At 50.3% G+C, this 27301-nt stretch overlaps 9 protein-coding genes across 12 annotated transcripts; 3 read left to right on the plus strand and 6 right to left on the minus strand.

Annotated features, from left to right (window-relative positions):
* The first annotated feature begins 238 nt into the window (after positions 1-238).
* On the plus strand, positions 239-1431 carry PV09_00802 (uncharacterized protein). Its single transcript, XM_016353593.1, has one exon. It carries the CDS (start codon positions 293-295, stop codon positions 1277-1279), a length of 987 nt encoding a protein of 328 aa, XP_016218746.1. The 5' UTR covers positions 239-292; the 3' UTR covers positions 1280-1431.
* PV09_00803 lies at positions 1285-3505 on the minus strand. Of its 2 annotated transcripts, XM_016353594.1 has the most exons (4): positions 3298-3505; positions 3074-3245; positions 2590-3023; positions 1285-2531 (listed from the first exon to the last, which is right to left on the minus strand). In XM_016353594.1, exons 1-4 carry the CDS (start codon positions 3354-3356, stop codon positions 1325-1327), a joined length of 1872 nt encoding a protein of 623 aa, XP_016218747.1. In that variant the 5' UTR covers positions 3357-3505; the 3' UTR covers positions 1285-1324. The 2 variants fall into 2 exon arrangements, with proteins under 2 accessions (XP_016218747.1, XP_016218748.1); XM_016353595.1 differs by having other exon boundaries at positions 2590-3245.
* Positions 3506-4743: 1238 nt separating this feature from the next.
* PV09_00804 (uncharacterized protein) lies at positions 4744-6060 on the minus strand. The gene has a single exon (XM_016353596.1). It carries the CDS (start codon positions 5810-5812, stop codon positions 4856-4858), a length of 957 nt encoding a protein of 318 aa, XP_016218749.1. The 5' UTR covers positions 5813-6060; the 3' UTR covers positions 4744-4855.
* A 2295-nt stretch (positions 6061-8355) lies between these two features.
* PV09_00805 (uncharacterized protein) lies at positions 8356-10308 on the minus strand (the record flags this gene model as incomplete). Its single annotated transcript, XM_016353597.1, has 5 exons — positions 8356-8424; positions 8579-9524; positions 9581-10075; positions 10127-10177; positions 10226-10308. 5 exons carry the CDS (start codon positions 10306-10308, stop codon positions 8356-8358), a joined length of 1644 nt encoding a protein of 547 aa, XP_016218750.1.
* Positions 10309-11921: 1613 nt separating this feature from the next.
* Positions 11922-13475, minus strand: PV09_00806. Of its 2 annotated transcripts, XM_016353598.1 has the most exons (4): positions 13310-13475; positions 13191-13255; positions 13096-13130; positions 11922-13039 (listed from the first exon to the last, which is right to left on the minus strand). In XM_016353598.1, the coding sequence occupies exons 1-4, from the start codon at positions 13370-13372 to the stop codon at positions 12240-12242; spliced, it is 963 nt and encodes a 320-aa protein (XP_016218751.1). In that variant the 5' UTR covers positions 13373-13475; the 3' UTR covers positions 11922-12239. The 2 variants fall into 2 exon arrangements, with proteins under 2 accessions (XP_016218751.1, XP_016218752.1); XM_016353599.1 differs by having other exon boundaries at positions 11922-13130.
* Positions 13476-13646: 171 nt separating this feature from the next.
* On the minus strand, positions 13647-17840 carry PV09_00807 (uncharacterized protein). The gene is made up of 5 exons (XM_016353600.1): positions 17350-17840; positions 14498-17243; positions 14380-14447; positions 14202-14313; positions 13647-14146 (listed from the first exon to the last, which is right to left on the minus strand). Exons 1-5 carry the CDS (start codon positions 17532-17534, stop codon positions 14063-14065), a joined length of 3195 nt encoding a protein of 1064 aa, XP_016218753.1. The 5' UTR covers positions 17535-17840; the 3' UTR covers positions 13647-14062.
* A 1834-nt stretch (positions 17841-19674) lies between these two features.
* Positions 19675-21865, plus strand: PV09_00808. Of its 2 annotated transcripts, XM_016353602.1 has the most exons (3): positions 19675-19712; positions 19788-19928; positions 20000-21865. In XM_016353602.1, exon 3 carries the CDS (start codon positions 20198-20200, stop codon positions 21725-21727), a length of 1530 nt encoding a protein of 509 aa, XP_016218755.1. In that variant the 5' UTR covers positions 19675-19712; positions 19788-19928; positions 20000-20197; the 3' UTR covers positions 21728-21865. The 2 variants fall into 2 exon arrangements, with proteins under 2 accessions (XP_016218755.1, XP_016218754.1); XM_016353601.1 differs by lacking the exon at positions 19675-19712 and having other exon boundaries at positions 19738-19928.
* A 299-nt stretch (positions 21866-22164) lies between these two features.
* PV09_00809 (uncharacterized protein) lies at positions 22165-24394 on the minus strand. Its single transcript, XM_016353603.1, has one exon. It carries the CDS (start codon positions 24348-24350, stop codon positions 22212-22214), a length of 2139 nt encoding a protein of 712 aa, XP_016218756.1. The 5' UTR covers positions 24351-24394; the 3' UTR covers positions 22165-22211.
* A 169-nt stretch (positions 24395-24563) lies between these two features.
* Positions 24564-25800, plus strand: PV09_00810 (uncharacterized protein). The gene is made up of 2 exons (XM_016353604.1): positions 24564-25373; positions 25422-25800. Exons 1-2 carry the CDS (start codon positions 24983-24985, stop codon positions 25763-25765), a joined length of 735 nt encoding a protein of 244 aa, XP_016218757.1. The 5' UTR covers positions 24564-24982; the 3' UTR covers positions 25766-25800.
* Positions 25801-27301: the final 1501 nt, after the last annotated feature.

A 27301-nucleotide genomic window follows, 5' to 3' on the forward strand; every position in this document is an offset into this window, starting at 1 on the left:
GTCATGAATGGAAAACGTCAGCAACGAAGTTCTTTCTGCTTACAGTGGTGTTCGAGCATAATCGATTCGCGGATGGTACAGCATAATGTCCAAACCGGTCTATGAAGTGAGCCTGGCGATTGTCATTCTCATATGATATTGCTCATTCGTATTAACTCATACACGTTGCCAAGCGTTGATCGCTGAATGGATCTACAGTCACGTGAGCGTGCTTTCGCTCCAGCATCATACATCGACCCCAACTTCGCTGCAGGCAGCCGTTCACGATCCACTTTATCATGCAACCTTAATTATGACCAGAATACCGATCGTCCTGCTGTCGCTGCTGGTTTCAGCTCTCGCAGCATCAAACGCGCTCGAGGTAGACGACACGCCACTGCCCGTGTTGATCTGGCATGGGCTGGGGGATAACTACGCTGCCGATGGCATAAATGATGTCGCCGCCTTGATCCAGGAGATCAATCCAGGCACGTTCGTGTACCCTATCCGCCTCGCCGAAGATCCATCTTCCGACCGCTCTGCCTCTTTCCTCGGAAACACGACCGAACAGATCTCTGCCGTGTGTGCAGACCTAGCCAGACACCCCATCCTCTCAACTGCCCCAGCCGTCGACGCGTTGGGCTTCAGCCAAGGCGGCTTGTTCTTACGCGCATATGTCGAAAGATGCAACGACCCGCCTGTTCGAAGTCTAGTCACGTTTGGCAGTCCTCACAACGGCATCGCAGACTACGCTGGCTGCGGCGCGACTGACTGGCTCTGCAAAGGGGCGATGGCACTTCTTCATTCGAATACTTGGTCCAGATTCGTCCAGTCGCGACTCGTGCCTGCACAGTATTACCGCGAGGTAGACCCAGACACCGGCCTGCCATCGGAACAGTATCTCGAAAACTCCAACTTGCTGGCGGACATCAACAACGAACGCACGAATAAGAACAAAACGTACTCTGCTAACATTTCTAAGTTGACAAACTTTGTCATGTACGCCTTCGCTGATGATAAAACTGTGATCCCGAAGGAGAGCTCGTGGTTTGCGGACGTGAATATTACAACTGAGGAAGTTACGTACTTGCGAGATAGGAAAATGTACAAGGAAGACTGGCTTGGGCTGCGAATTTTAGACAGAAAAGGCGGGCTCGTTTTCAAGACTGCACCTGGCGAGCATATGAGATTAAGTGAGGAGGTGCTAAATCGCACGTTTGCAGAGTACTTCGGGCCGCTAAAGTCAAGAGACAGTCTTTCACGCCACCCACAGCAAATTTACGATAATCTAGACCTGTAAGATATATACGTAGTGTACAAGAACAACATCATGCAGACTTCTTAGTCAGGAGTCGGTGCTTAGTTGATGTTCTGTGACCATGAACGCAGCATCACCCCTCGACATATTTGCGTTCTTGTGATATGGATCAAATATGAGTACGACAAATACTGTTTCAACCCTACATACTGCCCCGAGGTCAATTCTTTCGGCCAACAGTTGCACAACAACAAAACCTTCGGTCATCGCCATGGTCACCACATCCACAGCTTGTCTTGTGCCGTCGTTCACAAAGCTAATCTCGAAAGAGCGTCGTGTGTGAACAGTGGACTGAATATCGAATGCAGCGTTCTCTGCTGCGAAGACATCCAAGTCGATGATGTCAAAGCCATGTGCAGAGCCATGTTGGTTACGCCCGGTGGCGCGATACGTGACGTATCTGCGAGTCGAGGTGTCGAATCGTTGCCAACAGATGCAAGACTGCTGACGGCTGGAGAGAGGAACTCCTGGAACTGCAGAACACTTTACGGCTTGGGAGTCACCAGGCCCCAGCGTTGAGATGCACGCGGGTTTCTCGGAAATAGAATAGGTGTGAAATGACTGAGATTCTTCTCCCCCTGGAGAATTTTGCAGCCCTTCGTATTTGTACTTGAACGAAACGAGCTCGCTAGGTCTCTTCAGGTACAACCATAGTTCGACTCGAGATGGATATAATGGTGGCGTGGATGAGGTGTCGATTTCGAATATGATGCTCCTTTGACAGTCCTCGGAGTGGGATAAACTGTGCTGGATTGCAAGCAGGACTCTGCCTGAGTCTTTTCGAGATTCGGGGTAGCATTCGAAATTCACATCCCGGACCTCGCAATGACTTTGGATCTGCAAGTGGGCTTCGTGACTGACGTCGCCCTTCAAGCCGGTCTGAATTATGCTAATGAACAGATAATCCAAGGCCTTTGAAAAGCGCAGATAGACAAAGGTCAAGATCCCACTGTCGACATGAACCCAGAAATTCGTCAGAAGCTGCAATTCTTGGCCATGGTTCCTACAGTACTGGTAAAGTATATCCTTGGAGAAGAACAACGTGAAGCTATAAGAACGGCGGCTTCTCATATCCCAGATTACGACCTCGTCATCAAAATGCGTAAGGCGTTCTCTCGTCTTTCTCAGCAGGAATGCGGCCATATGCTTGTGAAAAGCGGTTTTCGCAGGTTCGGCTGGTAGCAGCAGTCTGGTGGGACGAGCATCAAGATTCGCTAGGTCAAAGCCGTAAATGCTAGTCGCTCTTCAGCTTGAGCATCATTGCACAGCTTAAGAAAGGCACCGCGACTTACTTGAGGCCTAGACGTGGGGATACCACGACGAAGCTGCTCGTGACGGCGTGAAGAACGCAGGAGAAACGTCCAGGCAAAGACACAGTGTGATAACGACCCGTGCAGACGTCAAAAGCAATGATTTCACGCCTAGCTTGAGATGTCCAAACCATGTTGCATCCAGAGAGTTCCATCTCTTCATGCACACGGGGCCATACGAGGCTATGGGTGGAGTCGAACTCATCGTAGGGAACCCGAATTTGCAGAATGTTGACCGGCCGTACATTCTGAAGCCGTATCACACATTCGATATACCTTCTGGCTGATTGCAACTGATCAACAGGGGTCAAATCACTTGTGAGAGGTGCAGACTGTGGGGAACATCGACAGAGTTGACCAAAGGTCGCATTGAATGTCTCGATATTGTTCAACTTGCGGTACCAGGCTCTGCTGACCTGCAAACACCTAAGCACATCAAGCTCGACAGATTATCCTATCGGCTTACAGATTGATATTTAATTACAGCCTGGAGAGGGAGGTGTCGAAAAATAAGAATCAAGATCTCGAACGGCAGGTCAGCAGCCCCAACGATGTCCCTTTGAAAAGTTCGTTGTGCAAGCATCCTCTGCAAGGCGCGCCACTCGTAGCTGGAGAGACGTAGCACAATTTGCTCCAAACTAGCATGGACCATTAGCTGCATGCATTTGGAGGCTTCTGGCCGGTATTTACGCTTCCGATCTCTCTTTGCTACCGAGGCTGTCAAATGCTTCGACTACCTTTGCTGCCATCGGAACTGCACCTTCACAAGAGGTCTTGTTCAGAATTTGAATGCCTGGGGCCTATTCTCAAAGAGGAAAGCACCCAGATACAGGCACAGGCAAAGACACTTGCCCTTGCTTACGTGAAAGTCATGAAAGGGGGATTGCGAAGGCGATGGAACGATCCGGCAAGGGAGGGAATGTACTATCTTGTGGGTGGTTTTTCACTCAGGAACCCAGCCGGCTTCAACCTGCCCCGCGTAGCAATGGAAAAATCCGAAAGCAGCTCCCCGTCTCGTGGCTCTCACTCTTTCTCAGAGCGATTAAAATTGGCCAGACGGTCCGAATTTCATGGAGTGACTGAGCCATCCCTCGAGCGCGAGTTAAATGATGGCCTGAAAAATTACTTTGAGACGTGTGTTACGCTGTAGTCGCCGTGCAGTACAGTCACCGAGATGACTGGAGGCGCAGACAAGGGGGGCGGCGATTCATTCGGACGCGGCGGATCTTTCAACTGCAGAATTCAAGGCCTCATCGCCGTGCAATTAGAACGGGCTCGCTGAGTTTCCGTGCTGTGGTCTTGTCTACCGTACAACGTGATGGAAGAGCGATGGTGGAGGTTCTACCATCGAAGGCATAACCGCTGGGACCCAGCCGCCGCCTATATGAAGAAGAAAGGAGGTTCTCCGTATTCTAACCGCTCTACAGCCTCCGTGTGTGCTTGACCCTTTGATAGGAAGCCGAAGGTTTGCTGAGCACAAGTGGCGCACCTACGAAGCGTAGCCGCCCAGAGGGAAAACAAACATGCTGGACGGTCCCCGTCGGCGTGCCGCGAAGAAGGGCCGTGGCAAATTAGAACGCGGTTCGCAGCGACGGGGTCACAGAGAAAGCGAGCGCGGCCGGCCAGCCTCACGTCCGCGCGACAGGCGTTGAGAACAAACTCTTAACAAGCAAGTCATCATCGACTTTTGTGGGCACGCCGGCTTGATCCTCACGGGTTGCAGCCGCAGCGCAGCCACTTTGCAGGAGCTGGGGTTTGGGAACCTCTTTTCGAGGCGACGCCAGGCTCGGACGGCGCGCGCGCGCTCCGTCACTTCCTTTCAGCGTCTTCAGCGTCTTCATCGCGCCGCACAATGTGACGATTGGGCACGCCCTTATGCGCGGTCTATTTGACCGAGCGGCAGGTTGATCCCTTCATAGGAAACAGACTTGGCCATGTCGCCATGGGGAATCACACGCACCCCAGCCTCCTGACCGGGACAAGGGTGGGCGATATTGCGACGTGAACGATCCCCAGCAGGCATGCCGAAAGCAAAGCCGGGGTGTCCGTTTTGGCATGTGGCAAACGGGACGACGGCAAAACGGCAGAGGCGAAGAACAGAACAAGTCTCACCAAGGACGGTTGGTGAGCGTGCAATTGTGAAAAGAGCCATGTGATATTTTTCTTTAAACTTGACACATTACATATTCACATAACAATGTAGAACAGAAGGGTCCCCCACAAAAAATTTCCCCGATGCAAAACATGCTTAGATCATGAGAGCGGCACCGGCGGCGACGGCAGCGACGGCACCGGCCACCTTGTTGTTCGATGCGGCACCGGTGAACTGAGCTGGCGAAGCGCTGTATGCAGCAGTGCCCTTAGCCCAGCCAGCAGCTGGAGAAGTGGTGGCCGAGTAGACCCAGGTTGGGCTGGCAACGGGAGCAGGAGTGGTCCACTCAACTGGAGCCCAGGTGCCGCTCGAGATTGGCTTGGTCCAGGTGATGGGGCAGTCGGTCACGGTGAGAGTGGTGGCCTTGGTGACGGTCCAGGTCTTCTCTCCGACCCAGAAGGTGGTTGGGCCAGAGCACTCCTTGGTCCACGAGGTCTGAACGGAGGTGCTGCATGGCGTCTTGCTGGAGCTGGACGAGGTGGTCTTTGGCCAGTAGCCAGCGGCCGACGACGAGCTGGTGGTCGCTGGCCAAGAGCCCTTGGAGGAAGATGGAGTGCCGTAGGAGCCGCCGCCGTACGAACCGCCGCCATACGAGCCGCAGTGGCCATACGCTTCCTCGTAGGTCGTAGCCATGAAGTACGGGCAGAGAGCACCGTGGACGAAGTTGGCGAGCTCGCCAATCTCCTCGCCTGTGCATGGGCCGTTCGCGGCAGAGAGGCAAGGAATGATGGTCTTGTCGAGTTCAGCGGACCCAGCAGCAGTGCAGTGGCAGGTGAAGTCATCGTCAGCGCAGAGGGTAGCGTTGCCGAACGTCTCGATCAAGCATTGCCTGGCGCACTGTGGTGGAATCGAGAAGTACTTCTCCGCGGTCAAGCATGGCCATTCGTTGGAGTTGTTGAATGGAACACCGTTGATCACGGTGGCGTTGTACTGGACGCCCAGGTACGGTGGGTTTGGATATGGCGTAGGAGAGTAGATGAGAGGAACACCATCACCAACAGTGGCGGCCGAGGCGGTGGCCGCAAGGACAGCGGCGACAACAGCGTACTGCATTGCGATTAGATTGTGTGTGATCGAGGAAGGATTATGTCGCAGGCGATAGCGAACGGATTGGGTAGTCTAAACGAGTGACTGAAGCTTGATGAGCGACTGCAACGTGAGGAGAGAAGAAGACGATCAGAGGCGAGCAGTCCTGCTTTTGTACGTGGAAGGGATATGAGCTAAATTCAGGTACGGACAGCCTGCAGGAACAAAAACATGGCAGACGGCAGACCAGCCCAGCTGCGGTCGCCGAGTCCTGGTACGGGCATGACCTTGGGTGCAGGGCAATTTCTCGCTGTCAACGTCCTCTGGTTGGCGGGCAATGACGTTCGTATTCAAGCCTCGTGGCGTTGCTGGGTCGCATCAACGCCGACGTAAAAGGATCTAGTGCATGCAGCTCCGTGCTGCTGGCCAGTTCGCTCCTTGCACGGCCCCGGTTGGTTTCCCCAAGCGAAGCATGCTATTAAGCCACCCGAGTGTGCATGCCAAAGGCGTTGAAGTCGAGACGTCAAATCCTTCGATCCGTCTTCTCTGTGCGCTCTCCCCGCCAACGTGAGAGAGCCGTGGAACAGGCGACCCAAGCGTGTCCAGCAGGCCGTCGTTTCATTTCGTTCTGCTCGTGTGTTTGTTTGCGCTGCCAGCAAATGAAGCCTCGTGTTTCAAATGGTGCTCATGTCGTGGCGATCAGCAGGCCGAAGGCCAGTCCTGATCAAGCTGTCTCTAGGCCGCAACCAGCTAGGCTGCTGGTGACCACTCTCCAAACAGCATCGACTTGTGGGGAGCGCTAAAGGCTAGAGTCTTCTATTCTAGGGATCTTGAGATTGGCTTGGCAGGACATGCTGTGCTGGACAGGGGCTGAGAGTTGTGAGCGAATAATGCCATCAGCTGGACGAAAGGGGGGGGGTTGGAGAAGCAACAAACACTCAGCCAGGACAAGAATAAGTGACTTCGTGACCGGTCTCACGATCCGTGCGTGTGTTGTTCTTGCAGGAGAACGGAGAACCCACAACCGCCTTGTGCAGAGCTTAACGCCCTCACCTGGCTACTTCCACTACTCGTTATTGTCATTCTTGCTTGTTGCATCCGCTGTCCTCCGTACGGCATGACTTTCCTCGGCCTAAGTCAGCCCAGTCCTCCAGCGTATCCACGGTTCGCGCCTTCGGCGATCTGCTCGTTCGATGCTTTCTGTGAATCATTTCCCCGTCATGCAGGCCCCCTTTCCAGTCGTGCAGCGCCTCGTCGTTTCGCTGAGATCCGAGTCAGGAGAGGCCGCGGCCAAGATCGCGTGCGACTTTGTGTAGCGTGTTCGACTAATACTACTACTACTACTCCTTCCACATTCTGTCCGAGTTGTGCGGTTATTCGAAATGAGAATATTGGGCGAAACACCTCAACCCCCAAGCATTGCCAATGCTGACAAAGCCCACCGGCGTGAACAGAAGTCTCCCGCTTCAGCAAAACCGACCTCATGCTATATTTGTGCGGCGCTGGGCGGAGACTCGGATGTCCCTCCGTCCAGCTTCCATTCATGTTTAGGGCCCTCTCTCTTCTGGAGCCAATATTTGCCACCTGGAAGCCGTTCTGAGCGGTGTCTCCTTAGACACTTCCAAGCGCTTTCAGCTTTCAGCCCTCATTTTGAAACCTCAAGATTTCGACGCCTAGCTTCGTATAGACCTCGCTTCTTGTTTTTTTTTCTTTCAAATTTGTGTTCCGGAGGAGGCTAACACCTCTTGGCAGAGCCAAGAAGATAATTACGCTTGAATCCGTGGAAAGAAATGGCGCCCTTGAACTCCACCGACCTGTCTGGAGCGTGTAAGAATTCCACTAAGTTGTCTCTCTCGGTTCAGCATCGCGATTCAAGGCCGAGCCTTGCTTGCACACACAAGGCCATGGGTCAGGCGACAGGCCATGGGTCGGGCGACTGGCCAACACTTAAACTCTACAGTTCCAAGATGTCTTGTGCTCTATTTTGGCAATGTTTTTTTTTATCCGGTTGACGAAGTTTTCCCATCGGAGAAACCTAGCAATACCTGTCGCTTTGTGTAGCAAACTCCAATTTTAGAACGCCCGCTAACCAGCCGAGCATTGGATCTGCGAAAGGGGATGGTTTGAGGGACAACCCACTTCCAGATCAACGACGAAGATCATCGGACCGCCCTGAGAGGGGACTGAGGATCACCGTGCGGATGGCATTTCCGACAAGTCGTAACTACTAACAACGAAAACAACAACAACAACACAACAATGGATGGACAGGTGCTGACGATCCTACCACAAACGATTCTCACACCAGCATGCCATTTTCATCACTAACAAAGGCCTACGGACTATGGGAAATCCAACCACTGTCGTATGACTTTATCTCCTTCGATTGTAGAGTAAGAAGTTACACGAAGGTCTTAAACATCAGTTATAAAAGACATCAAGGAATCAATACAGTCCAGTATTGCCCAATCTTTTGACGCAGGTCACAACTCTACGATGCGCGGCCTTCTACTCGACGGAATAGGTTCGATTTGACGGAAAGGCCGCCCACAAACAATCTGCACGTAAATCTATGCCGAATCCTTCTTTTTGATGTGCCAGGCTTGGTAATTGTTGTCCAAGGAGTTCGCCAGCGCTTCCTGTCGACGGACGTTAGCGATGAGCAAGGGGAACAAATCATGCCATAAACCCGCATCGAGAGAGTTACAGAACTTGATTATGAATTCCACAACCATGTTGCATGTTTGAAGCTGAGGGTCAAATCGGATTGGGTTGATTATAAAAGATACTCACTCTGTACGCCGGGATACCACCCGACCAATTCAACGGCTCGACCTTTTTACCGGGAATGTTTGAGCCTTGGTACCACGACTTTGCTAACGGGAACAGACTCGCATTCCACTTCTCGTGCATCTTGCGTCCCCATTCGTCCTCAGTCTCCTGCTTTGCCTCGAATCTCACAATTCCATCTGCCTCGAGCCTTCTAATGGTGTCTTCTATCCACTCGGCTTGAATCTGCGTGCAGCTTGGGCCGTTGCTAAACGCCGTCGGAGCTTGCGGTCCGTACACAAAGAACATGTTGGGAAATTCCGTGATGGCGATGCCCAAAGCGGTCTTTGTGCCGTCCTTCCAATGATCAGCAATGGTACCACCGCTTGTTCCTTGGATGTTCAGCTGAGCGAGGGACCCGGTGACAGAATCGAAGCCGGTTGCGAGTATGATCACGTCAACCTCGACGACACCGCCGTCCCGTGTGCGAATGCCTTTTTCGGTAACTTCCACTATCGGGTCGGCATTGACGTCGATGATGTCGACGTGATCCATTGAAACGACTTCGTAAAAGTTCTGTTCCAATGATGGTCGTTTGGTGCCCCATGGATGCGGCGCCTTCTCTGGTGCAAGCAGTTCCGCCTTCTTCGGATCCGGGATTCGTTTTCTAACCGTCTTCTTCCAGAATTCGTACGCTTCCGCATTTGCCTTCATATCGAAGAGCATGTCCTTGTACGTGGCAAGCCAATACTTGAACCCACCGTCCTCAACCATCAGCTTGTGGAAAAACTTCTCTCGTTCCTCCGGAGTGTCGTCAAAGGTCGATTTGTCCTCAAAGTCGTACGTGAAACCAGCAAACGTGTTATAAGTCTTTTTGATTTGCTCCTCGTAGAAACCGTTTTTCTTCTTCTCTTCCTCCTCTTTGGGGTCTAACTTGTGCTGGTTCATTGGCAAGCAGAAATTCGGTGTCCTAAGAGGATATTAGGACTTGTGAGAGTCAAACTTCATCAAGAAGGGCGGACACACCTCTGGTAGATGATGTACCTTGACGTCTTTGGAGCAGTTTCCTGAATACATTGGATTCCAGACGCTCCAGTGCCAACGTGTGCAACACGCTTGCCTTTGAGGTTGACGTCGTGTTGCGGCCAGATGGCGGTATGGTAAACGTCTCCTTTAAATTCTGAAAGTCCTTTAAACGGCGGGATGAACTTCTTTGACGCAAAGCCAATGCAAGGGATGAAATATTTGCAGTAGATCTCAGAGCCATCGGAGCACTCGACCAGCCATTGCAGGCGCTTTTCGTCAAATACGGCTGAATCAACATGTTTATTGTAAACAATGTCCTTCTTTAAGTCCCACTTGGACTCCACAAAGTCGAAATATCGTCGCAGCTCCTTGCGATCCGGATAACGTTCTTTGAACGTGAATTCCTGCCACAGTTCTTTATCATACAGCTGATAGATTGGCGTGTCACTGTCTACGCGAGCACCTGGATAACAGTTCCAGTACCAGATGCCGCCACTGGCTGCGTGAGAAGTTAGATCATGAGGGTCATCCCTTGAATGGACGAACTAGCCTGCCCCCTTTTCATATATCTTTACATTCAAACCCTGTTTGCGAAGTCTGCAACGTATGAGCTGTGGACAGGGAGCAATGATGGTTTGAATTCACCTGTTCATCAGGGTAAATGACCCGAAGCCTGCGCCCACAAGCAGAACGTCCACCTGCGGAATATCTTCAGGCATAGAACCCATATTGGCAAAAGCAAGCCTTGTTCGTGTTCAGAGGGGTGTTCAATAATGACGTCTTAGGGAGAGGGGGTTCAGTTTCTGCTGAATCAACAAGGAGTACGCTCCTGTCTATTTAAGTTGAGCAATCTAGCATTACCCCACTGATCAGGTCATACATGAGAGGCTTCCCCAGGAGGAATGGATCGTCACATGGTCCGGCTTGCCATGTTCGGTCTACGGGGTTCTTCATGTTGCTTCATGCTCCCAATCTGTGGATACATCTGTGAGGGGCAGGAACGGACTAAAGGAGTACAGATGGATAAGCAATTTGGAACTGGAGAGCTGCGCTTGGTGTCGGACCGACGCCGATCGACATCTAATTCAGTTGTTTATTGCCTGCTCGTCTAGCGTTCTTCGTACTACCCGGGAATAGGTGGTTTAGTGTGGAGCCGCAGCTATGATCCACGTCTGCAAATGCATTGAACGCTTACCCCGCAAACCTCATAGTCGCCAGCGGTAGCCCTTGCTCCACTGGCAACAGAAGTGGGAGACGTAAATTTCATTGCCAACTTGGACAGTTGTGTGCGCAATTAATTCCGCTGGTTGGTCCTTGGCCAATTGATTCTTGCTGCCGAGCACAAACGCCGCGGATAGAAATGCGATACTACCCCCAACTTGTCAGCAGGCTACCCGTTTGTCCGGATACGTTTGACATATGAGCGAGGGATGGTGGAACATGTCAGTTGGGATAGGTTTGATACGTGTCTACCCCCACCCTTTGTGATATTTGATATCAGCACCCTCGTAGGCGGGGGTTTCCTTCCGAGGATAAGCAAAAGGCTGATGACGACGGACACTGAGCCTTTTCTATAGTGATTAAAAAAATAACGGAGCTTGAAGGAATTAATCTGACTGTAAATTCAAAATACTAGAATGGCAAGCAAAGCATCCCAAAAATTCTTTGAAACAAACGCTTGATTTTTCCCGTCGCCTGAAGCCAATATAACTGTTGACTTATAACCCGCATTTCGCGACACATCGACCCTACGATCGTGGAAATCTACAAGTTGACGGCTGGATTTGGATCTGCGTCTCTGTTCGATCGGAGGAAGACGTCCTGCCGCTTTCCTTTGAAGCGATGTGAAATTCCTGTATGATCCTTCGCCGTCCGCTCCGGTGAGCATCTTAGGACGGATGTTGGTCGTGGTTCTGAACATAGCAGAAGACATACACGCGCCAAGTCCGGCCGTCCGGCCTTTCCCATGACCAGAGATCCACGTTCAAGGAAGTTTCGTGCCGGTCCAATTATGAGCCCTTCTACCTTTCGGATGGCCGGTGATGGATCCGCAGCATCAGCATAGACTTCTCGGATGATTAGCTTCACGACGTTGTCATTGAGCAAACAGTTAGCAGATCTGCATGCAGTGATTTGGTTCCAGGGAAAAAGTCAGCCGTAGCTTGTAATGGCTGTGATGATTTGATTGGAAAGGTCAAATGTACAGATCAGCCATGAACCTGAAATATTGTTCTCTAGTCTCCTTCAGCGTTCACGACGGTCTGTTCCAAGATCGCTGACCGTCTTCCGTCTGTAAATTCATCAGTGTCAAATGAGCTGATTCCGGATGAAGTAAAAGAAATTTTTTTTGAATGAATATGCGGTATTATCCATAGCTTCTTGCAATAATTTTGTCCAGGAGGATTCTTGAATCCGAGGTTAACTAGACAGCAGACAATCAGAATATGCGAGAATCAACATGACCGTAATTAAATATTATCGATTGCCTCTCTAGGAGGTATGTGTAACATCCAAGCACATTCTGGGGGGTATCTATCTTTAATATTGCGCTTGTAAGCCTAGCATCCTAGACAATACGGCGCGAATCACGTTAGCGATATCGTCTTACGGAGAAAAAAAAAATCAAGCAAGCCTTCAAAACATTGGCGGATTGGATGTGTCAACAGCAGCCGCGCCTTCTCCGTCGATCGAGACGGAACACTTCCTCCCATTCACTTATTGCTCCGGTGCCGCGCTTTCTTCGTCTTCGCACGCCCGATCCGTCCGTATATCCACTTCTTATGCTTCCACTGTCCGCATCGTAACCGCTCACGTCGCCATACTGGATGCCAGACTGTGGATCGTCTGGGTCGATCTCACCGATTTCGATTTTGGTCAGCAGCATGCGGGCCAGCCGCTCGAAAATCTCGTTGACGTTGTCTCCGTTCAAGGCGGAGACCTCGAGTGCCACAGGTATGCCATTTTGAGACGCCCATGTGCTTGCCTCCGCAGTCGATACTTCGCGCCCTTCTGGCGCGACCGTTGCCGTTTTCGCGGTTCCCAGTGCCCAGCTGGACGATTTCGAGCGCAGCGATGTCTGAGAGGCGGTTCCGTTCGTTTTGACCGAAGCGTTCGAGGGGTCGACCTCTGAGTCGAGTAAAGACTGCGAATCAAAAGCTTGTTCTTCGGTCAAGTCTGCCTTGTTTCCAGCCAGGATGGTGATCAGATGGGGACTCGCCAGCATCTTCGCGTCGTGCAGAAACGTCGAAAGGCTGTTGAAGGACGATCTAGACGAAATATCGTAGACAAGCACAGCCCCTGCGGCTCCGCGGTAGTAAGATCTAGATACCGAGCGGAAACGCTCAGTGCCGGCCGTGTCCCACAACTGTAGCTTCACCCTCTTTCGTCTGGCACCCGTGCCAACTCGAACAATCTTGGATGCGAACTCGACGCCGATGGTTTGCGAGGACAACACACGCCCTACCATTTCCTATTAGCACCGATACAGAGTCCGGATTCGGTGATGTATGTATCACATTCGTTCTTCATGAAGCGATGGAGTATGCAAGACCTGGCAGCAGTCGTTAATATATGCATCACAGTTCCTGTTCGGTCTATTGCGAGTTCGTACTTTCCGCATCCACTGGGTCCAATCAAGATAACTTTTGCGAGATAGTCATACATGCTACCAAGCTCCTACATGCACATATCAGCGTCAGGTCTTCAGCTGCTCTGCAGAGACGCGCGAACTTGGTCCTTTGTGGTGTTCGAGGAATTGGTCGATGCGACCGAGGTCGCGCGTTTCCTCGCCATGATGAGCGTAATGCGGCTTCTGCCACATACGAGGAGAGCGTTCACAGTTTCGAAAAAAATAAAAAAATAAAAAAAAATAAAAGGAGTGACGAGAACGTTATCGCGTACAAATTGTGTCGTGAGGATGCGGCGATGACGGAGATAACCGAGAGATCTTACGCTCGGACCAAGATCCAGACTAGAACTATCGTCTTTCTCATTATTTCGGGTTGAGATCTCTTCAACGAGGACACTGCACGCATGGAAAGTGATTATATAGTTTGAAGACAATGAGTGCGATAGATAGATAGTTAGATCAAATTAAGGACTTCGAATTTGAAGTCGAAAATAAACTTTAGCCGGAATGTGTAATTAAAGATCAGAAACTCGTTCCCGGTTATGACTATTCTGAACGCTTCTACGATCCCCGTCTAGATTCTTTTATTCTAACCTGTAGCACTCATCGACACGTATGAGTCGCACCAAATATCATGAGAAAGCATTAGCATAACTCGTGGATGGAGGAATGCTTTTGCTCCAACGCCCATGACAATAACACTTTCTGTACCCGACCGTCTCTAGCAATCATGCGGTCTACTCTGGACGCTCTCAGGTATCATCAATTACAAAGGAAATTTCAGATAGTGCTCTATTCATGGTTCTCTTTTTTTTGCATGCAGACAGCCCACCAGAGCATATCAAGTCGTGCATTTAGTCGTCTTCATCGGAGAACACTTCTTCTCCACGCTTACGGCGAGCCATTCTGTCCTTCTTCTTCTTGCGCAGTTCGGCGCTCTAGAAATACGTTAGTCATCTGGATGTACAAGGCCTCAACTGGGCAAGGGCTTACAGTCAACTTCTTCTTCTTTGTGCTGCCCTCAATCTTGTTACCCATTGCGTCGAATTTGTCCTCAGTGTCTTCCTTCTCAGTCAGACGAGGGCCGGTACCTTGGCCAGTTACCCTAAAATATGTTCAGTAAGCAATTTTTGATACAGAAGACGTTTACGTTTTGGGTTATGAAACATACCAGTTATGTCCAGATGGGGTCATCTTGCCGTCCATAACGGCCCAGACTTCTTCGGTCAAATCTTTGGTCTAAACAGGAGTTAGCCTGAATCTACAGGAGAAGGGTCATATCTACGTACGAATTCAGCGGAGTGGGTAATAATGATGACACCGCCCTCGAATGCCTTCAACGCCTTTGAAAGCGCACCCAAGGAATCGCGATCCAGATAGTTCGTAGGCTCGTCAAGGACAATCAAATGTGGTCGCTGCCAGCTGCAAGCAGCCAGGACAACCTTGACACGCTGTCCACCTGAAAGACCCCGCATACGAGAGTGGGAGACCAATTCGGCATCAAGACCGAAGTTGGCACAGTGCGCCTCAATCTCGCGGCGGACGAGAGGACGGAACTGACCGCTAGCAAGAGCTTCCTTCTGATCGACCTCAGCGACCATCTTTGCATGGGAAGCAAGCAGCTCGTTTCGTGGAAGCCAAACGTTGTCGGCAGTCATCATAGGTGTCCAGCGCTCGTTCTTCTGGCCAACGTTCTCACCAAGAGCGCAAGAGCATTCGTATTCGTAAGAGTTCTTGAACTTTCTGCGGGCGTGGATGCCAATGATGCGGCGCTTCTGGTTCTCGATGTTGAAGATCTTGTCCATAGCCTTCTCATCCTCCTCAGTGACAATCTTGTTAGCGCGATCCATGGTCTCACGGTCCTCACCGGTCTGGAAACGCCACTGAATGTACTCGGATGGTGTTTTATCCAGGTGGTTATCGATGTGTGCGAATGCATGCTGCTTGATGTATGCAATACGGATGTTCTCGTGCTGGTAGATTTCACCCTTGGTTGGGATGAGCTCACCAGTAAGCACGTTCACCAGAGTAGACTTGCCAGCACCGTTGGGACCAATGACGGCAATACGAGATCCGAGAGAGCACTGGAAGGTGATATCCTCAAGTTGTGGCTTGGAGGTACCCGGGTACTGGAAGGACATGTTGGTAACTCGAATGATAGCCTTGGCCTTGGTCTTGACTCCCTCGAGGAAACCTGGTTCTGGGAACTTGAACTCCATCTCGGAAGCGCCAAGCTCGTAGTAGGAGCGAGCTGAAGGCACACGCTTGACGAACTCAGAGAGCTTACCACGGTAACGCTTGAGCTTGAAGCGTTCGTAGTGAATGACGTGCTGGATAACATTGTCCAAGAATTTGCTGTCGTGAGAAATGATGATCGACGTGCAGGGAGAGTTGACGAGGTAGTTCTCCAGCCATGCAACGTTCTTGACATCCAAGTGGTTGGTTGGCTCGTCGAGCAGCAGGATATCCGGCTTCTCAAACACCGCACGAGCCAAAGCAAGCTTCATCTTCCAGCCACCAGACAAAGCGGTGATTGGACCTTCAAGCTGTTCCTTGAGGAAGCCGAATTCGATAAGAGTCTTCTCGACCTCAGCCTGGGGCAGTTTGATGCCGACGGACTCGAGCTTCATCATGGTCCAGCCGATGACAGTCATCTCGGTGTCAGCAGCATCTAGATCGTGCTCGACGTAGACAGTTTTGACCTCGCTCTGCTTGGGGAATCCCTCAACTTGCTCATTGTTGATGGCACGCATAAGGGTGGTCTTGCCAGAACCGTTCGGGCCGAGCAGGCCGTAACGCTGGCCGCGCTTCAAGCGGAGCTTAGTCTGATTGAGCAGAATCTTGGCGCCATAGGCCAAGTTAAATGTGCAGTTGCAAAGATCTTCGCCTTCCTCTTCGTCCGGCTCAACAAAGTCCTCCTCAGCAGCGGCTGGGGAGGCGCGCTTGCGAAGAGTTTCGGCGACACTGGCAGCCTTGTCGGAACCGACAAGAACGCCGAGGTAGGAGGCGGTGTTCGTTGTCCATGTAACTTGTTCATTCTCCTTCTCGTCAACAAGCTGGCCAGCGATGGCAGCGATATATTCGAGAACGGGCTCGAACTTGGCCGAAGTGGCCTCCTTGTTGTCGCTGAGAATGCTCTTGAGGATTTCCTTGACGGTAGCGACGTCGCCGGCTTTGGAAACCTCAGGAATCTTGCCGTTCTTGACGTCACCGACACGGATGAGCGTATCAAGACCCTGCTTAGTCTTCTCACGTGCCTCTGGGTCTGCCATAGTCTCGTAGTTCTTCTCAAGAGCAGGCATCAGGCGTGGCAAGAAAGCAGCGACAATCTGAGGATCTTCGACTAGCTTGCACATGTTGTCGACAATGACAGCGGACTTGCGCTTGATAGCAGTCTCGCGCTCAACCAGGCCACGCTCAAGAAGTGGGACCATGATGGCAAGAGTCGGCTCGTGGACGTCCGTGACGAAAGTGGTAGCACCCAGCAAGTGTACCGTCTCGGGCACATTCTCTGGCTTGGCAATACACTTGATCAGTTCTGGAATGAACTTTTCAATATCCTTGTTGGAGATCAAGGCGCAGATCTTCTCCATTGTGCCATAGGCAGCCTTCTTGATTTCGGGTTTGGTGTCCCACATGGCCTCGGACACAACTGGAACGAGATCTGGAACACGGAAGGACATCTGAGTTGGGGCAGTCTCAGCAAGAATCTCAATAATCTTCAAGTCGGTCATTTTCTCAGGCCACTTCTGCGTCGTTCGGAGTGAGTTGATGACGTGCGGGATGACGGCCTTGACCGCGTTGGCGTTGACAGCGCGCACAATGGCCTCTGCGGCAGCTTGTGCGGCATTCTTGACAGGCACCATCTTGTCAGCGACTGCGGAGAGGATGTTGGGAAGGATGGCGACAAGGTATGGCTCGACTGCCGGCGAGACTGTCGAGTGGGCAGCAATAGCCTTAACAGCGTCGGCGGCCCGCTCACGAGCGAGCGCATCCTTCTTGTTGGCAAGCTGCTTCTTGAACAGCTCGAACATCCTACGTCTTGGGTTAGCACGGTCCGGGCCACAAATGGTGAAAATGCCATCGAGCGACCGGGGCGATGGGCAACTCAACGTTGGCATACGACGGGCAGGGCACTTACTGCGTAGGAGCATCGGCATCTTCGATATCGCCATTCACTAGAGTGGCGAGATCCAGAGAGACCTTGTTGATCTCGTCTTGTTCCTTGGAGATGCTCAACTTGGAGAGGAGCTCCTCAACGGCCTTGACGGATTTCGAATTTTCCGAGGCCTGAGCGCTCTTCGAGGAAGTGGCAGCGGGAGCCATGGCGGGCTGGAAGTTGGAGTGAAAAAGATGTGTGTTGGTGCAACGCCGTTGAGGATCTGGTCCTCAGTGTCTCGTACGGAGGAGGTTTTGAGGCAGGAAAAAAAGCGACAGTGGGCGCCTTTTTTTCAGGACGATCCGCACTTCGAGCGGATTCTGCACCAAAGTGAAAGTGCAAGATCGTGAGGCACAAGCAGCTCACGAAGCACAGCGAAGAAAGGAAAAGAAAAATCTACACACTGCACACAAGACAGGCGTGCGCGGAGAGTGGGTGTAAGAGAGAGAGAGAGTTGAGGAGTGCAGGGCGGCGAAGGAAGGGTTGAGGGTGGAACTTTTTATCAAGCAGCGAATTTTTTTTATCGATAACCCGAGTCGCCCTAGCGCGCCTCAGACCGCCTGAAAAGACTCGAGGCAGAGACTGCGTGTCCGTGCGCTGTTCAACGCTGTGGCAACCAAGCGAAAGGTCCTCTTTGCTGGCCAATGGCAACCCGATCATTGCGAAACGTTGCCTCCACGGTGTCTTCGGATCCATTCATCTTCTCGTCTTGCCTTTACGGTACCCGCAGCCTGCGAGCATCTCTGTCGCTGCTTGCTTGACGGACTTCGCCTCGCCTTGGGGAGAATTGAGCATCAGATGCCCCGAAGCACGGCTCGTGTTGCCAGTCTCCTTCGCTCGAGGAGCCTCGGCGACCCGTGAGTACAGCTGAGCGAGTTGTCCCTGTAGATCCCGGCTCTTTTACTGTGGCCAAAACGAAGGTACCCGTCCGACTCAACAACCACGGATTTCCCCTAGTCTTGCTGGCCTTTACGGCACTAAGGAAGGCAAGAAAGAAAAACCGGCACTTGCGAGACTCTCGAGCAATCCTTTCGGCTTTCTACCATGGGGGCGTATAGCCGCTAGCTGAAATGCAATATCCGCTGCTTGTATCGCTTTCATGCAAGCCTTTCCTAAGTTAGCTTGTTGCTGATGCCGCGTCCTCACCGCACGTTCGACTCGGCCACCCCGTCGTCCGATTATCCCCAGGTCGTTGCAACCGACCTTCCTGCGAACTGACCTCGATCTTTGGCTCTTTTCGCCCTGAAGTTTCAACATGCTGACGACTTGTCGTCGTTTCCGCCACTCGTTCCTTCCCAAGTTTTCCAAGCGGAGTGCACGTGCGGCACATTCTTCATGCGGCACACCGATCGTACTGACAGTCATTCTCATCGCACACAGACCTAGCGATACTTCGACGGGCCTATTGACCTATTTGTGTGCTGTGCCGTGTCTCAGCCCGACGTAGGCGATAACTGAGTCTGTCTTTCTCGGCGAAAGTTTTTGCGCGCGCGCCCAGTAAATGCAGAGCAACCATCATATATCTTCTACGTTGTATTCTCACAAAGAGAAATCTGACCGCCTCCGATGCCAGATCGCTTCCCCAGATTCTCCACGGGAGCACTGACTGACCCCAGATTATGTGTCATGCAAGCCATCCGCCTGGCGGCCTCAGTTAGGAAATCGGCCTTCAGGAGATCTCGACGATGTGGGTCTCACAAAGTTCTCCCATGATTTTACTAGGCAGTGCTGCATCGCACCCATCACAGCTAGAGGAATATAACTTAAAAGGGGTTTTGCTTACCAATTCTTGTGCGCTGTCAAGACGCCCAACTCGTTGGAACTGCAAGCTCTAACTACTCGCGGGTTGTACTTAACTCTTTATAAAGCACGTTTAAACCTCCGTGGAGACGGAGAGGCGTTTCGCATCTAACCACTGTGCCGCAATATCCTCTGTGGTATCCAACTCTTATGCAAATCGTGCTGATCTTCCTGTCAACTGCTCGTTTCTCCGCCGTGACACTCAGGACTATTACGCTGTATTTTCGAATTCGTGAAGACACAATGAATAGAATCGTGACTATCTACTCAGCATACGCTGATGACTACTTGGTCATCTTTGCTAGAGCCAATGCAACCAAAATGGATATGAGCTACGCATAGGTGATGCAAACACTTGTGGCGGATTCGGAACCCTTCGTTGGGAAAAACAACTGGCTTTGACAAAAAGAGCATCATTGAATCAATCATATCAAATAGTAGAGTGTCTCCTTCCCAACCTTACATGTGGTGGATGATAAGTTGACACTTACCGCATCAAGCCTAGTTCCGAAGTATCAACATGTTGATAACGAGGTTGTACAGTGGTGGGTTACTTTCCAAATCCTTTGACGGAAGGCTTCATGTCCACTTTCAGGGGCATAATTAAGGAATTCCCACAGATCAAGATTGACTACTTCCGACATGTGCTGGGAGAACTACCGCCTCTGGCGTGCTTCCTGAGCCACGTGCACACCGACCATCTGCTGGGCTTGGAGTCGTTGAAAGCACCGTTTGTTTACTGCTCACCCATCACAAGGGAGGTATGTACAAGCAAAAAAGGACCGACTGTGGCATATGGTCAACGTTCACGAGGTTCGGGCTAATTTTGTAGCTTCTACTACGAATAGAAAAGTATCCAAATCGCACGAACTATGCCAAAGGCATACTCGAATCGCGGATCCAGACGTACCGCCATTTGAAAAACCTGCTCAAGGCCATTCCCCTCGAAACTCCCACTGTACTCGAGCTTCGACCTGGCTACGAAATTCGAGTCACGCTTTTCGATGCCAATCACTGTCTGGGTGCAGTGATGTTCTTGATTGAAGGCGACGGCAGAGCAGTCCTCTTTACTGGAGACATTCGATCAGAACCATGGTGGGTCGATCAACTTGTCCAGAATCCAGTTCTGATACCGTATACCGGATGTAATAGGACATTGGACTGTATTTACCTTGATACTACGAATGCGTCCAAAAATGATCATCATCGTGAATTTCCTTCCAAGGCGGACGGGGTAAGAGAGCTTACGAAAAAGGTTTTGCAATATCCTGATGATACAGTGTTTTACTTTGACGCATGGACCTTTGGCTATGAGAAGGTGTGGGTGACCTTGGCATCCGTACTTAATACACAGGTGCATCTGGATCATTATCGTTGGGGCTTGTATAAGTCAATTGCAAACGCAAGCCATGGGGCTTTTGGGTACCCCGAAACTGCACAACTATGTGGTTTTCAACTAGGAAACCACCAGAAAGACGGCTGTCTGACATCTGACCCCAGTGTCAGGCTTCACAGCTGTGAAAAAGGCGCATTGTGCCCGGTGATACAAGACAATCCAAATGTCGTCTTTATTACACCAATTGTTTCCAGGTTGCCGAATGGTGCCGAAATGCACGAGTTCGGTACGGTCAACAGCGAACACAGGGTTGATCAGGCCGGCAGGGTCGACTTCACTTCTCACACGAACGTTGCACAATTCAACCGTAGCAACATGAACAAGATTAACATTGAGAAGTCAACCCTATGGGTATCCCAACACCTCAGTCAGTTTCCATGTCCTCATACTCGCGTCGGCATTGAATTTTGTGACCAGCGCAACGCCGCGTTCTCAATACTACGTCGTCCACCATCGAAGACGATTTTCGCCAACGAATCTTCACGTCTGACTTTTGAGATCACACAACCTACTCCTATGTACTCGCGGGTCTTGCCAAAATCGATACGTTTTCCATATTCCAGGCACAGTTCGTACGCAGAACTTTGCGGTCTCGTGCAAGCTTTTCGGCCACGGGATGTTCATCCATGCACGGTTGATGAAGAGACATGGTGTCCAGACGTCAGCATGCGCGCATTGTTTGGTCATTTATGCTCCGGGGAAGTCTTTGCTCACGACGAAGAAATGATGAGCCTGAGCCGGCGGCGCACGCAGAGACCGAGCTGCAACAAGGTCGATAGCGAACATGAAAACAGCACTCAGCGGACACAATCAACGACAGAAGGATATATGCAGGTCGAAAGTTGGACTGTAGGCCCTTACGACATGTTGCCTTTACATTCGCGGCCACTCGCGCCCACCAGAGCTTCTATACAGACGGGAAACACCGATCCTCGTTTGGATGAACAAGACGACAGCGTCTCTCAGATCGAACCATTTGCAACTAAGCGACCTCAACGAAATTTCCCGCGCATCGAAAACTCCGCTTTCTTCTCTGGACGTTCTTGCAGTATTCGCAAACGGGCTTACATGGCGGCATTAGGGTCAGATTCGAACTGCAGTGACTGGGACTCCTTTGGTGGACTCAGCTGTGTTAAAAAACGCCAAAAAGACATTGAACTTTGATAAATCACAGTGCAGGGAGCGCTTTGTGAGTAAATTTGGTCGAGGCTCTGTTCGCGGTAGTATGCATAGTATTATGGTACTTTGAATAAGAGCTGAGGGCAGAGAATTCAACGCCAAACGCATCTACGTGTTTCCCGGGGGGGGGGGGGGGGGGCGAGGCTCGCGAGGTTGATATTCACCGATCGCTATGTAAAACAATTTCGAGTGCAATGAATCAACTGCTGAACAGCTCGAATCACAACGAATCATTTAAACCGGAAAGATTCATAGGATTTGCCTAGTGCAAGATTTTATCACGGGTGCATCTGTGTGCGCAGTTATGAAAAATGAAGCAAGATTCTTGGACAGAGTCGAAGGAGATGAACAAAGCGCAAGAGGCGGTTTTATCATCGGCAACCTGGAGTCTGCACCGAAGACAGAGAAGATGTATTCCTCGGTAGGCACATTGATAGATTGATTTTAGGCGAACGCTAGCACTTATATATTAGTCGCTAAACCCTGCAAAGTCAGGTTCTTCTTCCTGTGAAGTTTTCTGGGGCTTCTGGTCCCTTGCGCCACGGTTTGTGGTATTCCTTTTGCCGCCATGTCTACGGTCATAGCTGCTTTTGGTCGATATCATGGCAGTCTTAGCACCAGCACGTCTCATCTCGACGCCCCGCTTCTTGAGCTCCCTCCTTTCACGTTTCGAAGTCGTGGGCAGGGCATCTAGCATCCACTGTTGCAGCTCCTTGGGCTCGTTTGACCCATTTCCTGCAGCACGTAGTTTTTCGCTGGCAGCTATAACGTTTGCGATTGGTTTGACGTAGGGTATGTCTTCCTTTGTGTAAAACGTGACAGCAACGCCTCCTTCTCTGCCAGCTCGCCCAGTGCGTCCGACGCGATGAATGTATGCTGTTGCGCTTGTTGGCACGTCGTAGTTTACGACTCCATTCAGGCCCCGGAAATCGACTCCTCGCGCGAGTAAATCTGTAGTGATGATGATCCAAATTTCCCCGCTCCTGAAAGCAGTCATGATGTTTTCTCGGGCTTTCTCACTGAGCTCGGAATGGAGCGCCGCCATACGTGCTGAGCCACCAGCTTCGGGTGGAATGTCATATTGAAGCTCAGCTTGAAGGGCTTTGGCTCGCTCGATGGTCTGTGTAAAAACGAGAAACGGCGGTCTTAACGCCTTACGGCCCTCTGAATCCGTATCTGGAGCAACCGGATGCAAAAGCTGTCTCAAGGCTAGCAATTTACCAGCTTCATTACCCGTGTATATCATTTTGTGAGTCACAGTAGGAAGTGCCGTATCCTTTAACCCAACAACGAGACGCACAATAGGTATTCGTCCAGCATGGCCTAGCTTCGAAAATTGTTGCATCGCAAAGTTTTCGATGCTTGACGCCATTGTTGCGGACCATAGACTGACTCGTAAATCCGAGTTTGTACAGGCATTCCAGATAGTTTCAACCTGGTCACGGAATAAGGGATCAAGTAAAACGTCGGCCTCGTCTAGAATTAGATGCCGAATTTGGGATAATGCAGCTGATTTCCGGCTGGCAAGTTCTAGGGAGTGAACAAGCACAAGAGGTGTGGAAACGACAATATGTGCCTTGACAACTGATCCCGCCCGGCGGCTCTGCGGACCATCGTGCTCCTCGTTTTCATCATCGTTGCTGTCAAATTCGACATCGTCCCCGGCAGACACTTCGGAGTCAGCTAGACGCATACCTTTACGCATCAGCGTGATGCGCAAGCCAGTGTTCCGCATAAGCTTCTTTCCTTCGTTCACAATCTGATGGGCAAGCTCCCGAGTCGGCGCCAGAATTATCGCTTGCGTGTGCGAATTTCTTTCTGGCCTTTTGTCTCGTAAAATGGAATTAATGGCTGGAAGCAGAAACGCCAACGTCTTGCCGCTTCCGGTAGGTGCCACAGCAAGAAGGTCAAGGCCCTCTGAATTCCAGACGGTTGCTTCAGAGCAGAGAGGTTCATCGTCCATAAGCAACGGAATTGCAGCTAGCTGCACTTCCGTCGGAATTTTGTATCCTTGCGCATCGATATTCTCTGCCAATCTTCGTGATATTGCATATCGTGATCTTAAATGCGCGAAATTGGTAAGAGGCTCAGGCCATATCTGCCGCTTTTGCTGCTTGTTGCTGTCTATGGCTGTCGCGTCACTTTTTTGCTTTGGCGGAGGTTTTGCGACATGTGCACGTGGCTCCTCCAGCAAGACCACTTTGATCTTATGCGTCTTGAGAATCGACCTACGTTCTTCATCCGCCATTTTGGCTCTCCCTGCCATTATCTGGGATCCATTGTGACCACGGCTTTCGCTCTCGTCATCGGCCGACCCAGTCCCAGCCAAATCATTCTTGCTCCCGTTTGTCGAAATGCCGCCAAAGAAATCCAGCTCAGTGGGTGCAACCTCTCTTACTTGTCCTTCCCTCTTTCGTTTACCAAGGACGGCGGTCGCATTGTCTTTTGTAGAGTCGTCATTGCTCTCGCGGGCGTCATGCGAATGGCGGTTTCCGAACAATTGAGGATTCGCGATTTGTCCGCTGCTTGGAAGCTTTACCTCGCTTCCTACACGCTTCTGGTTTTTGCTTAGTTTCGTAGAGCGTGAGAGGAGTCTGAAGAGGTCCATCGAAACGAGTTTGTGTAATTGCGCACCTGCGCTATGTGTTAATTAGTCCATAATCGAGGGCTTTGCACTTTGACAGCAACTTTTTTTTCCCCCTCCAGACGCGACTTTCTATTTGACTGCTTTGATTGGTCAAACAAGCGAGTTTGATGTGGACCCTAACGAGCATACTCGGACCTCCACAAGTTGTTCGTTTCTTGGTATGAAAACCATTCTAGCTCAGGCGTATGGCTACACAGAGATGCTGTACTTCTTTTGCATGCTCCTCAGCCTCGATTCAACCAGACTACCGTTAGCAAATCCCCACCATTCGTTCGAATGCAATTTTCATCCACAGTTCCTTGAGCACGAGCATTCCCGTGTTAACTATGTTTCCCTTTTGTTTCCAAACACCATTCTTCTAGCACACTATAGTGTCTGTTGTAAATGTGCAAGAAGATATCCCATGAGCACTGGTATCTTCCGCTCTGTTCTGGTATCGACTTCGCGTAAAGATCATGAGCGTACTATTCTGCGGAGTTCATTTTCCGCCCGGACCTTGTTTCCCCTCACTGAGCTTGAAGTAACACTATTTGCACTATCAAAGACATTTTGACTACTCGATCATATAACTAGGTAGACAAGATATTCACAACATGTCTGAACCCAAGCGATCCGTGTACTCAGGGACTCCACCTTCTGGCCCTGGTATCTTCCTCAGTCTGTCAAAGATCACGAACAACAAGCTATTGTCTGACGATCTGTTTAATAAGTGGTACAATGAAGTCCACCTGGTAGATGTACTAGCCACCGGAGCAGTTACAAGAGCATATCGATATCGAAACAAAAACCCCGAAGCCGAACGACCTTACTTAGCACTGTACATTTGTCCAGACATGTCCGCTATTGCGGGTGAGAAGGTCAAGAATATCCCGATGCATAGTGATCTGTTGCCGGACGGAAAATCGATCCATGAATTGGTAAATTTCGACACCAGGTTCTACTCAACGACGCAGGAATTCGTAAAAAAGGAGCTCAATCAACAAGGTACATAGCTCCATCTCGGCGTCAAGTCACTCATGCTCACTGGCACAGACCTTTTCCCGGTGCTCATGCTTGCTGGAATGCAGCCAAAAGACGGGGCTGCAGAAGATATGGATAAGTGGTATCGTGAAGAGCATCTCGAGCAGATGTCCCTTGAGCCCGGATGGAAACGGGCGGTCCGCTACTCATTGATATTTCAAGTGAAAAACGAGAACGATCCGACAGGGACTGAAGATGCTGCCAGCTTTTTGACACTATATGAATTTGGCGATGGAAACAAGCTCGGTATGAATGTCGAACCGCTAGATCCAATGACTGATTGGACCAAACGCGTGATCGGAAACACCGAGAAGATCGAGATGGGTATTTATACGCAGATAAAGGCCCTTCCGTAGATCCTGAAAGACAATTCAAGCCTTATCGATCCAAAGATTGATATCGCTTTCGCGATGACTTCAAATTATTTGCAACAGTGCACGCTCTTGATGTTCCCTGGGCAGTTGTATCAATGGCTGCATTGTTCAGCGCTTTTTTCCCTGAAGTTCGTTCTAGTGCCATGTAAACTTCGGCTCCTGCTACTTCGGATGCATCTATAAAGCTTTATTTTATCTTCTTATCATCCTGCCCAAAGCTAAACATCTTCATCGGAACGCTTGAACGATATCTCCGAACGCGCTCGCATTTAGTTCAAATTCCATGTAGCCAGTAACAACTGCATAAAATCTCGCATTTCTCCTGATATCCAAGGTCGATATCTCCGGGAACATACTATGACAGACGGCGCCAATCTCATCTGAGACAAATTGCGTTCGAGTACCTAGCCATTCTAACCCAAAACAGCAATTATTTTAACATGAATACAATGTCTGATCAGGTTATAGAAAACTTGCGATTATAGACAAGCTGTAGAATGACAATCTTTCTAATGATCTAATTGGTAGGAACCCGTTGTCTTATTTTGCGATACAAAGTGTGTGCACCAAAAAGATGTCCATTGTAATGGAGCCAGCTCTCGCTTACACGGAAGTTGATAATTGGGCAGAAATCGTTGCTACTTGTGGAATCAAACCATTTTCGATCACATTGCAACCGGACACAGTACAGAGCCGGATACTGTATTAATACGATCAATAAATGGTAATCCATACAGCTCTCTGCTTGAGAATACACAAAAATTTGACTGCGCAAGGAGAGTTATACACCTTGACATGAAATGGAAACAACGGTGCCTTCTAGCAGCTATCCACAAGATCATGTGCCAAGTGAGTTTAAGAATCTTATTTTTCGGTTTTCTCTAAGGAATTGATAAAATTATCCGCAATTCTAAGCAACAAATGGCTTCTCTTTACTTTGATTACCATATGCTTGTATAGCGTTCCTTGCTTTTTATTCGACATTTCTTGTTGCCCAGTGTCTTCGAAGATTTATTTGCGCATTACGAAACCGAAGAGCTCATGTTCCTGGCCTAGGTTTGTATGATCCACAAGATGGCCGCAACTCCGACAAACTGCGACTTTTGAGATGAACCTGGGAGCGCCGTAGCTCAACTTCATAACAGTTCAAATTTCACATAAAAGGGAATTAACAAGGATCAGCGTTGTGGGTACTGCTCGCTGGCTGAATGAAAGTTGTGAGACATTTTCCTCACCGTCTCTAACTAATCTCTTATCCATAGTTTACATGTGAAGAGTGTATCCGGAAAGTCCGAATTAACGTGAGACACTATCAACTTACCTAAGCACCGCTGAAAAAGTCGGCACGTAGAAATTCTTCTACTCTTATCAAGTGTCTTCCAGCGCGATTCCGACAGCAAGCAACGCAGGGAATCAAGAGGCCACCAAAACCTTTCCTCATAGAGCTCTTTGATGTGCAGGGATTGTCGATCAACTAAGAAATACGGTAAAAAACCATGAGATCCGTGGATCTTGCAG

The sequence above is a fragment of the Verruconis gallopava genome (genome assembly GCF_000836295.1).
Source record: "Verruconis gallopava strain CBS 43764 unplaced genomic scaffold supercont1.2, whole genome shotgun sequence".
In the NCBI taxonomy this organism is placed as follows: domain Eukaryota; kingdom Fungi; phylum Ascomycota; class Dothideomycetes; order Venturiales; family Sympoventuriaceae; genus Verruconis; species Verruconis gallopava.

Coding starts and splice junctions, on each gene's coding strand:
- PV09_00802 (XM_016353593.1), top strand. CDS start 293: ATGACCAGAATACCGATCGTCCTGCTGTCGCTGCTGGTTTCAGCTCTC.
- PV09_00803 (XM_016353594.1), bottom strand. CDS start 3,356: ATGGCAGCAAAGGTAGTCGAAGCATTTGACAGCCTCGGTAGCAAAGAG. Junction 3,246..3,297: donor AGCAAAGAGAGATCGGAAGC/GTAAATACCGGC, acceptor GGTCCATGCTAG/TTTGGAGCAAATTGTGCTAC. Junction 2,532..2,589: donor TCCCCACGTCTAGGCCTCAA/GTAAGTCGCGGT, acceptor AAGAGCGACTAG/CATTTACGGCTTTGACCTAG.
- PV09_00804 (XM_016353596.1), bottom strand. CDS start 5,812: ATGCAGTACGCTGTTGTCGCCGCTGTCCTTGCGGCCACCGCCTCGGCC.
- PV09_00806 (XM_016353598.1), bottom strand. CDS start 13,372: ATGGCGAGGAAACGCGCGACCTCGGTCGCATCGACCAATTCCTCGAAC. Junction 13,256..13,309: donor CGAACACCACAAAGGACCAA/GTTCGCGCGTCT, acceptor ATGTGCATGTAG/GAGCTTGGTAGCATGTATGA. Junction 13,040..13,095: donor TCGCTTCATGAAGAACGAAT/GTGATACATACA, acceptor AGGAAATGGTAG/GGCGTGTGTTGTCCTCGCAA.
- PV09_00807 (XM_016353600.1), bottom strand. CDS start 17,534: ATGGCTCCCGCTGCCACTTCCTCGAAGAGCGCTCAGGCCTCGGAAAAT. Junction 14,314..14,379: donor ACCCCATCTGGACATAACTG/GTATGTTTCATA, acceptor AACATATTTTAG/GGTAACTGGCCAAGGTACCG. Junction 14,147..14,201: donor CAAAGAAGAAGAAGTTGACT/GTAAGCCCTTGC, acceptor ACGTATTTCTAG/AGCGCCGAACTGCGCAAGAA.
- PV09_00808 (XM_016353601.1), top strand. CDS start 19,749: ATGTCCACTTTCAGGGGCATAATTAAGGAATTCCCACAGATCAAGATT. Junction 19,929..19,999: donor GCTCACCCATCACAAGGGAG/GTATGTACAAGC, acceptor CTAATTTTGTAG/CTTCTACTACGAATAGAAAA.
- PV09_00809 (XM_016353603.1), bottom strand. CDS start 24,350: ATGGACCTCTTCAGACTCCTCTCACGCTCTACGAAACTAAGCAAAAAC.
- PV09_00810 (XM_016353604.1), top strand. CDS start 24,983: ATGTCTGAACCCAAGCGATCCGTGTACTCAGGGACTCCACCTTCTGGC. Junction 25,374..25,421: donor AAAGGAGCTCAATCAACAAG/GTACATAGCTCC, acceptor TCACTGGCACAG/ACCTTTTCCCGGTGCTCATG.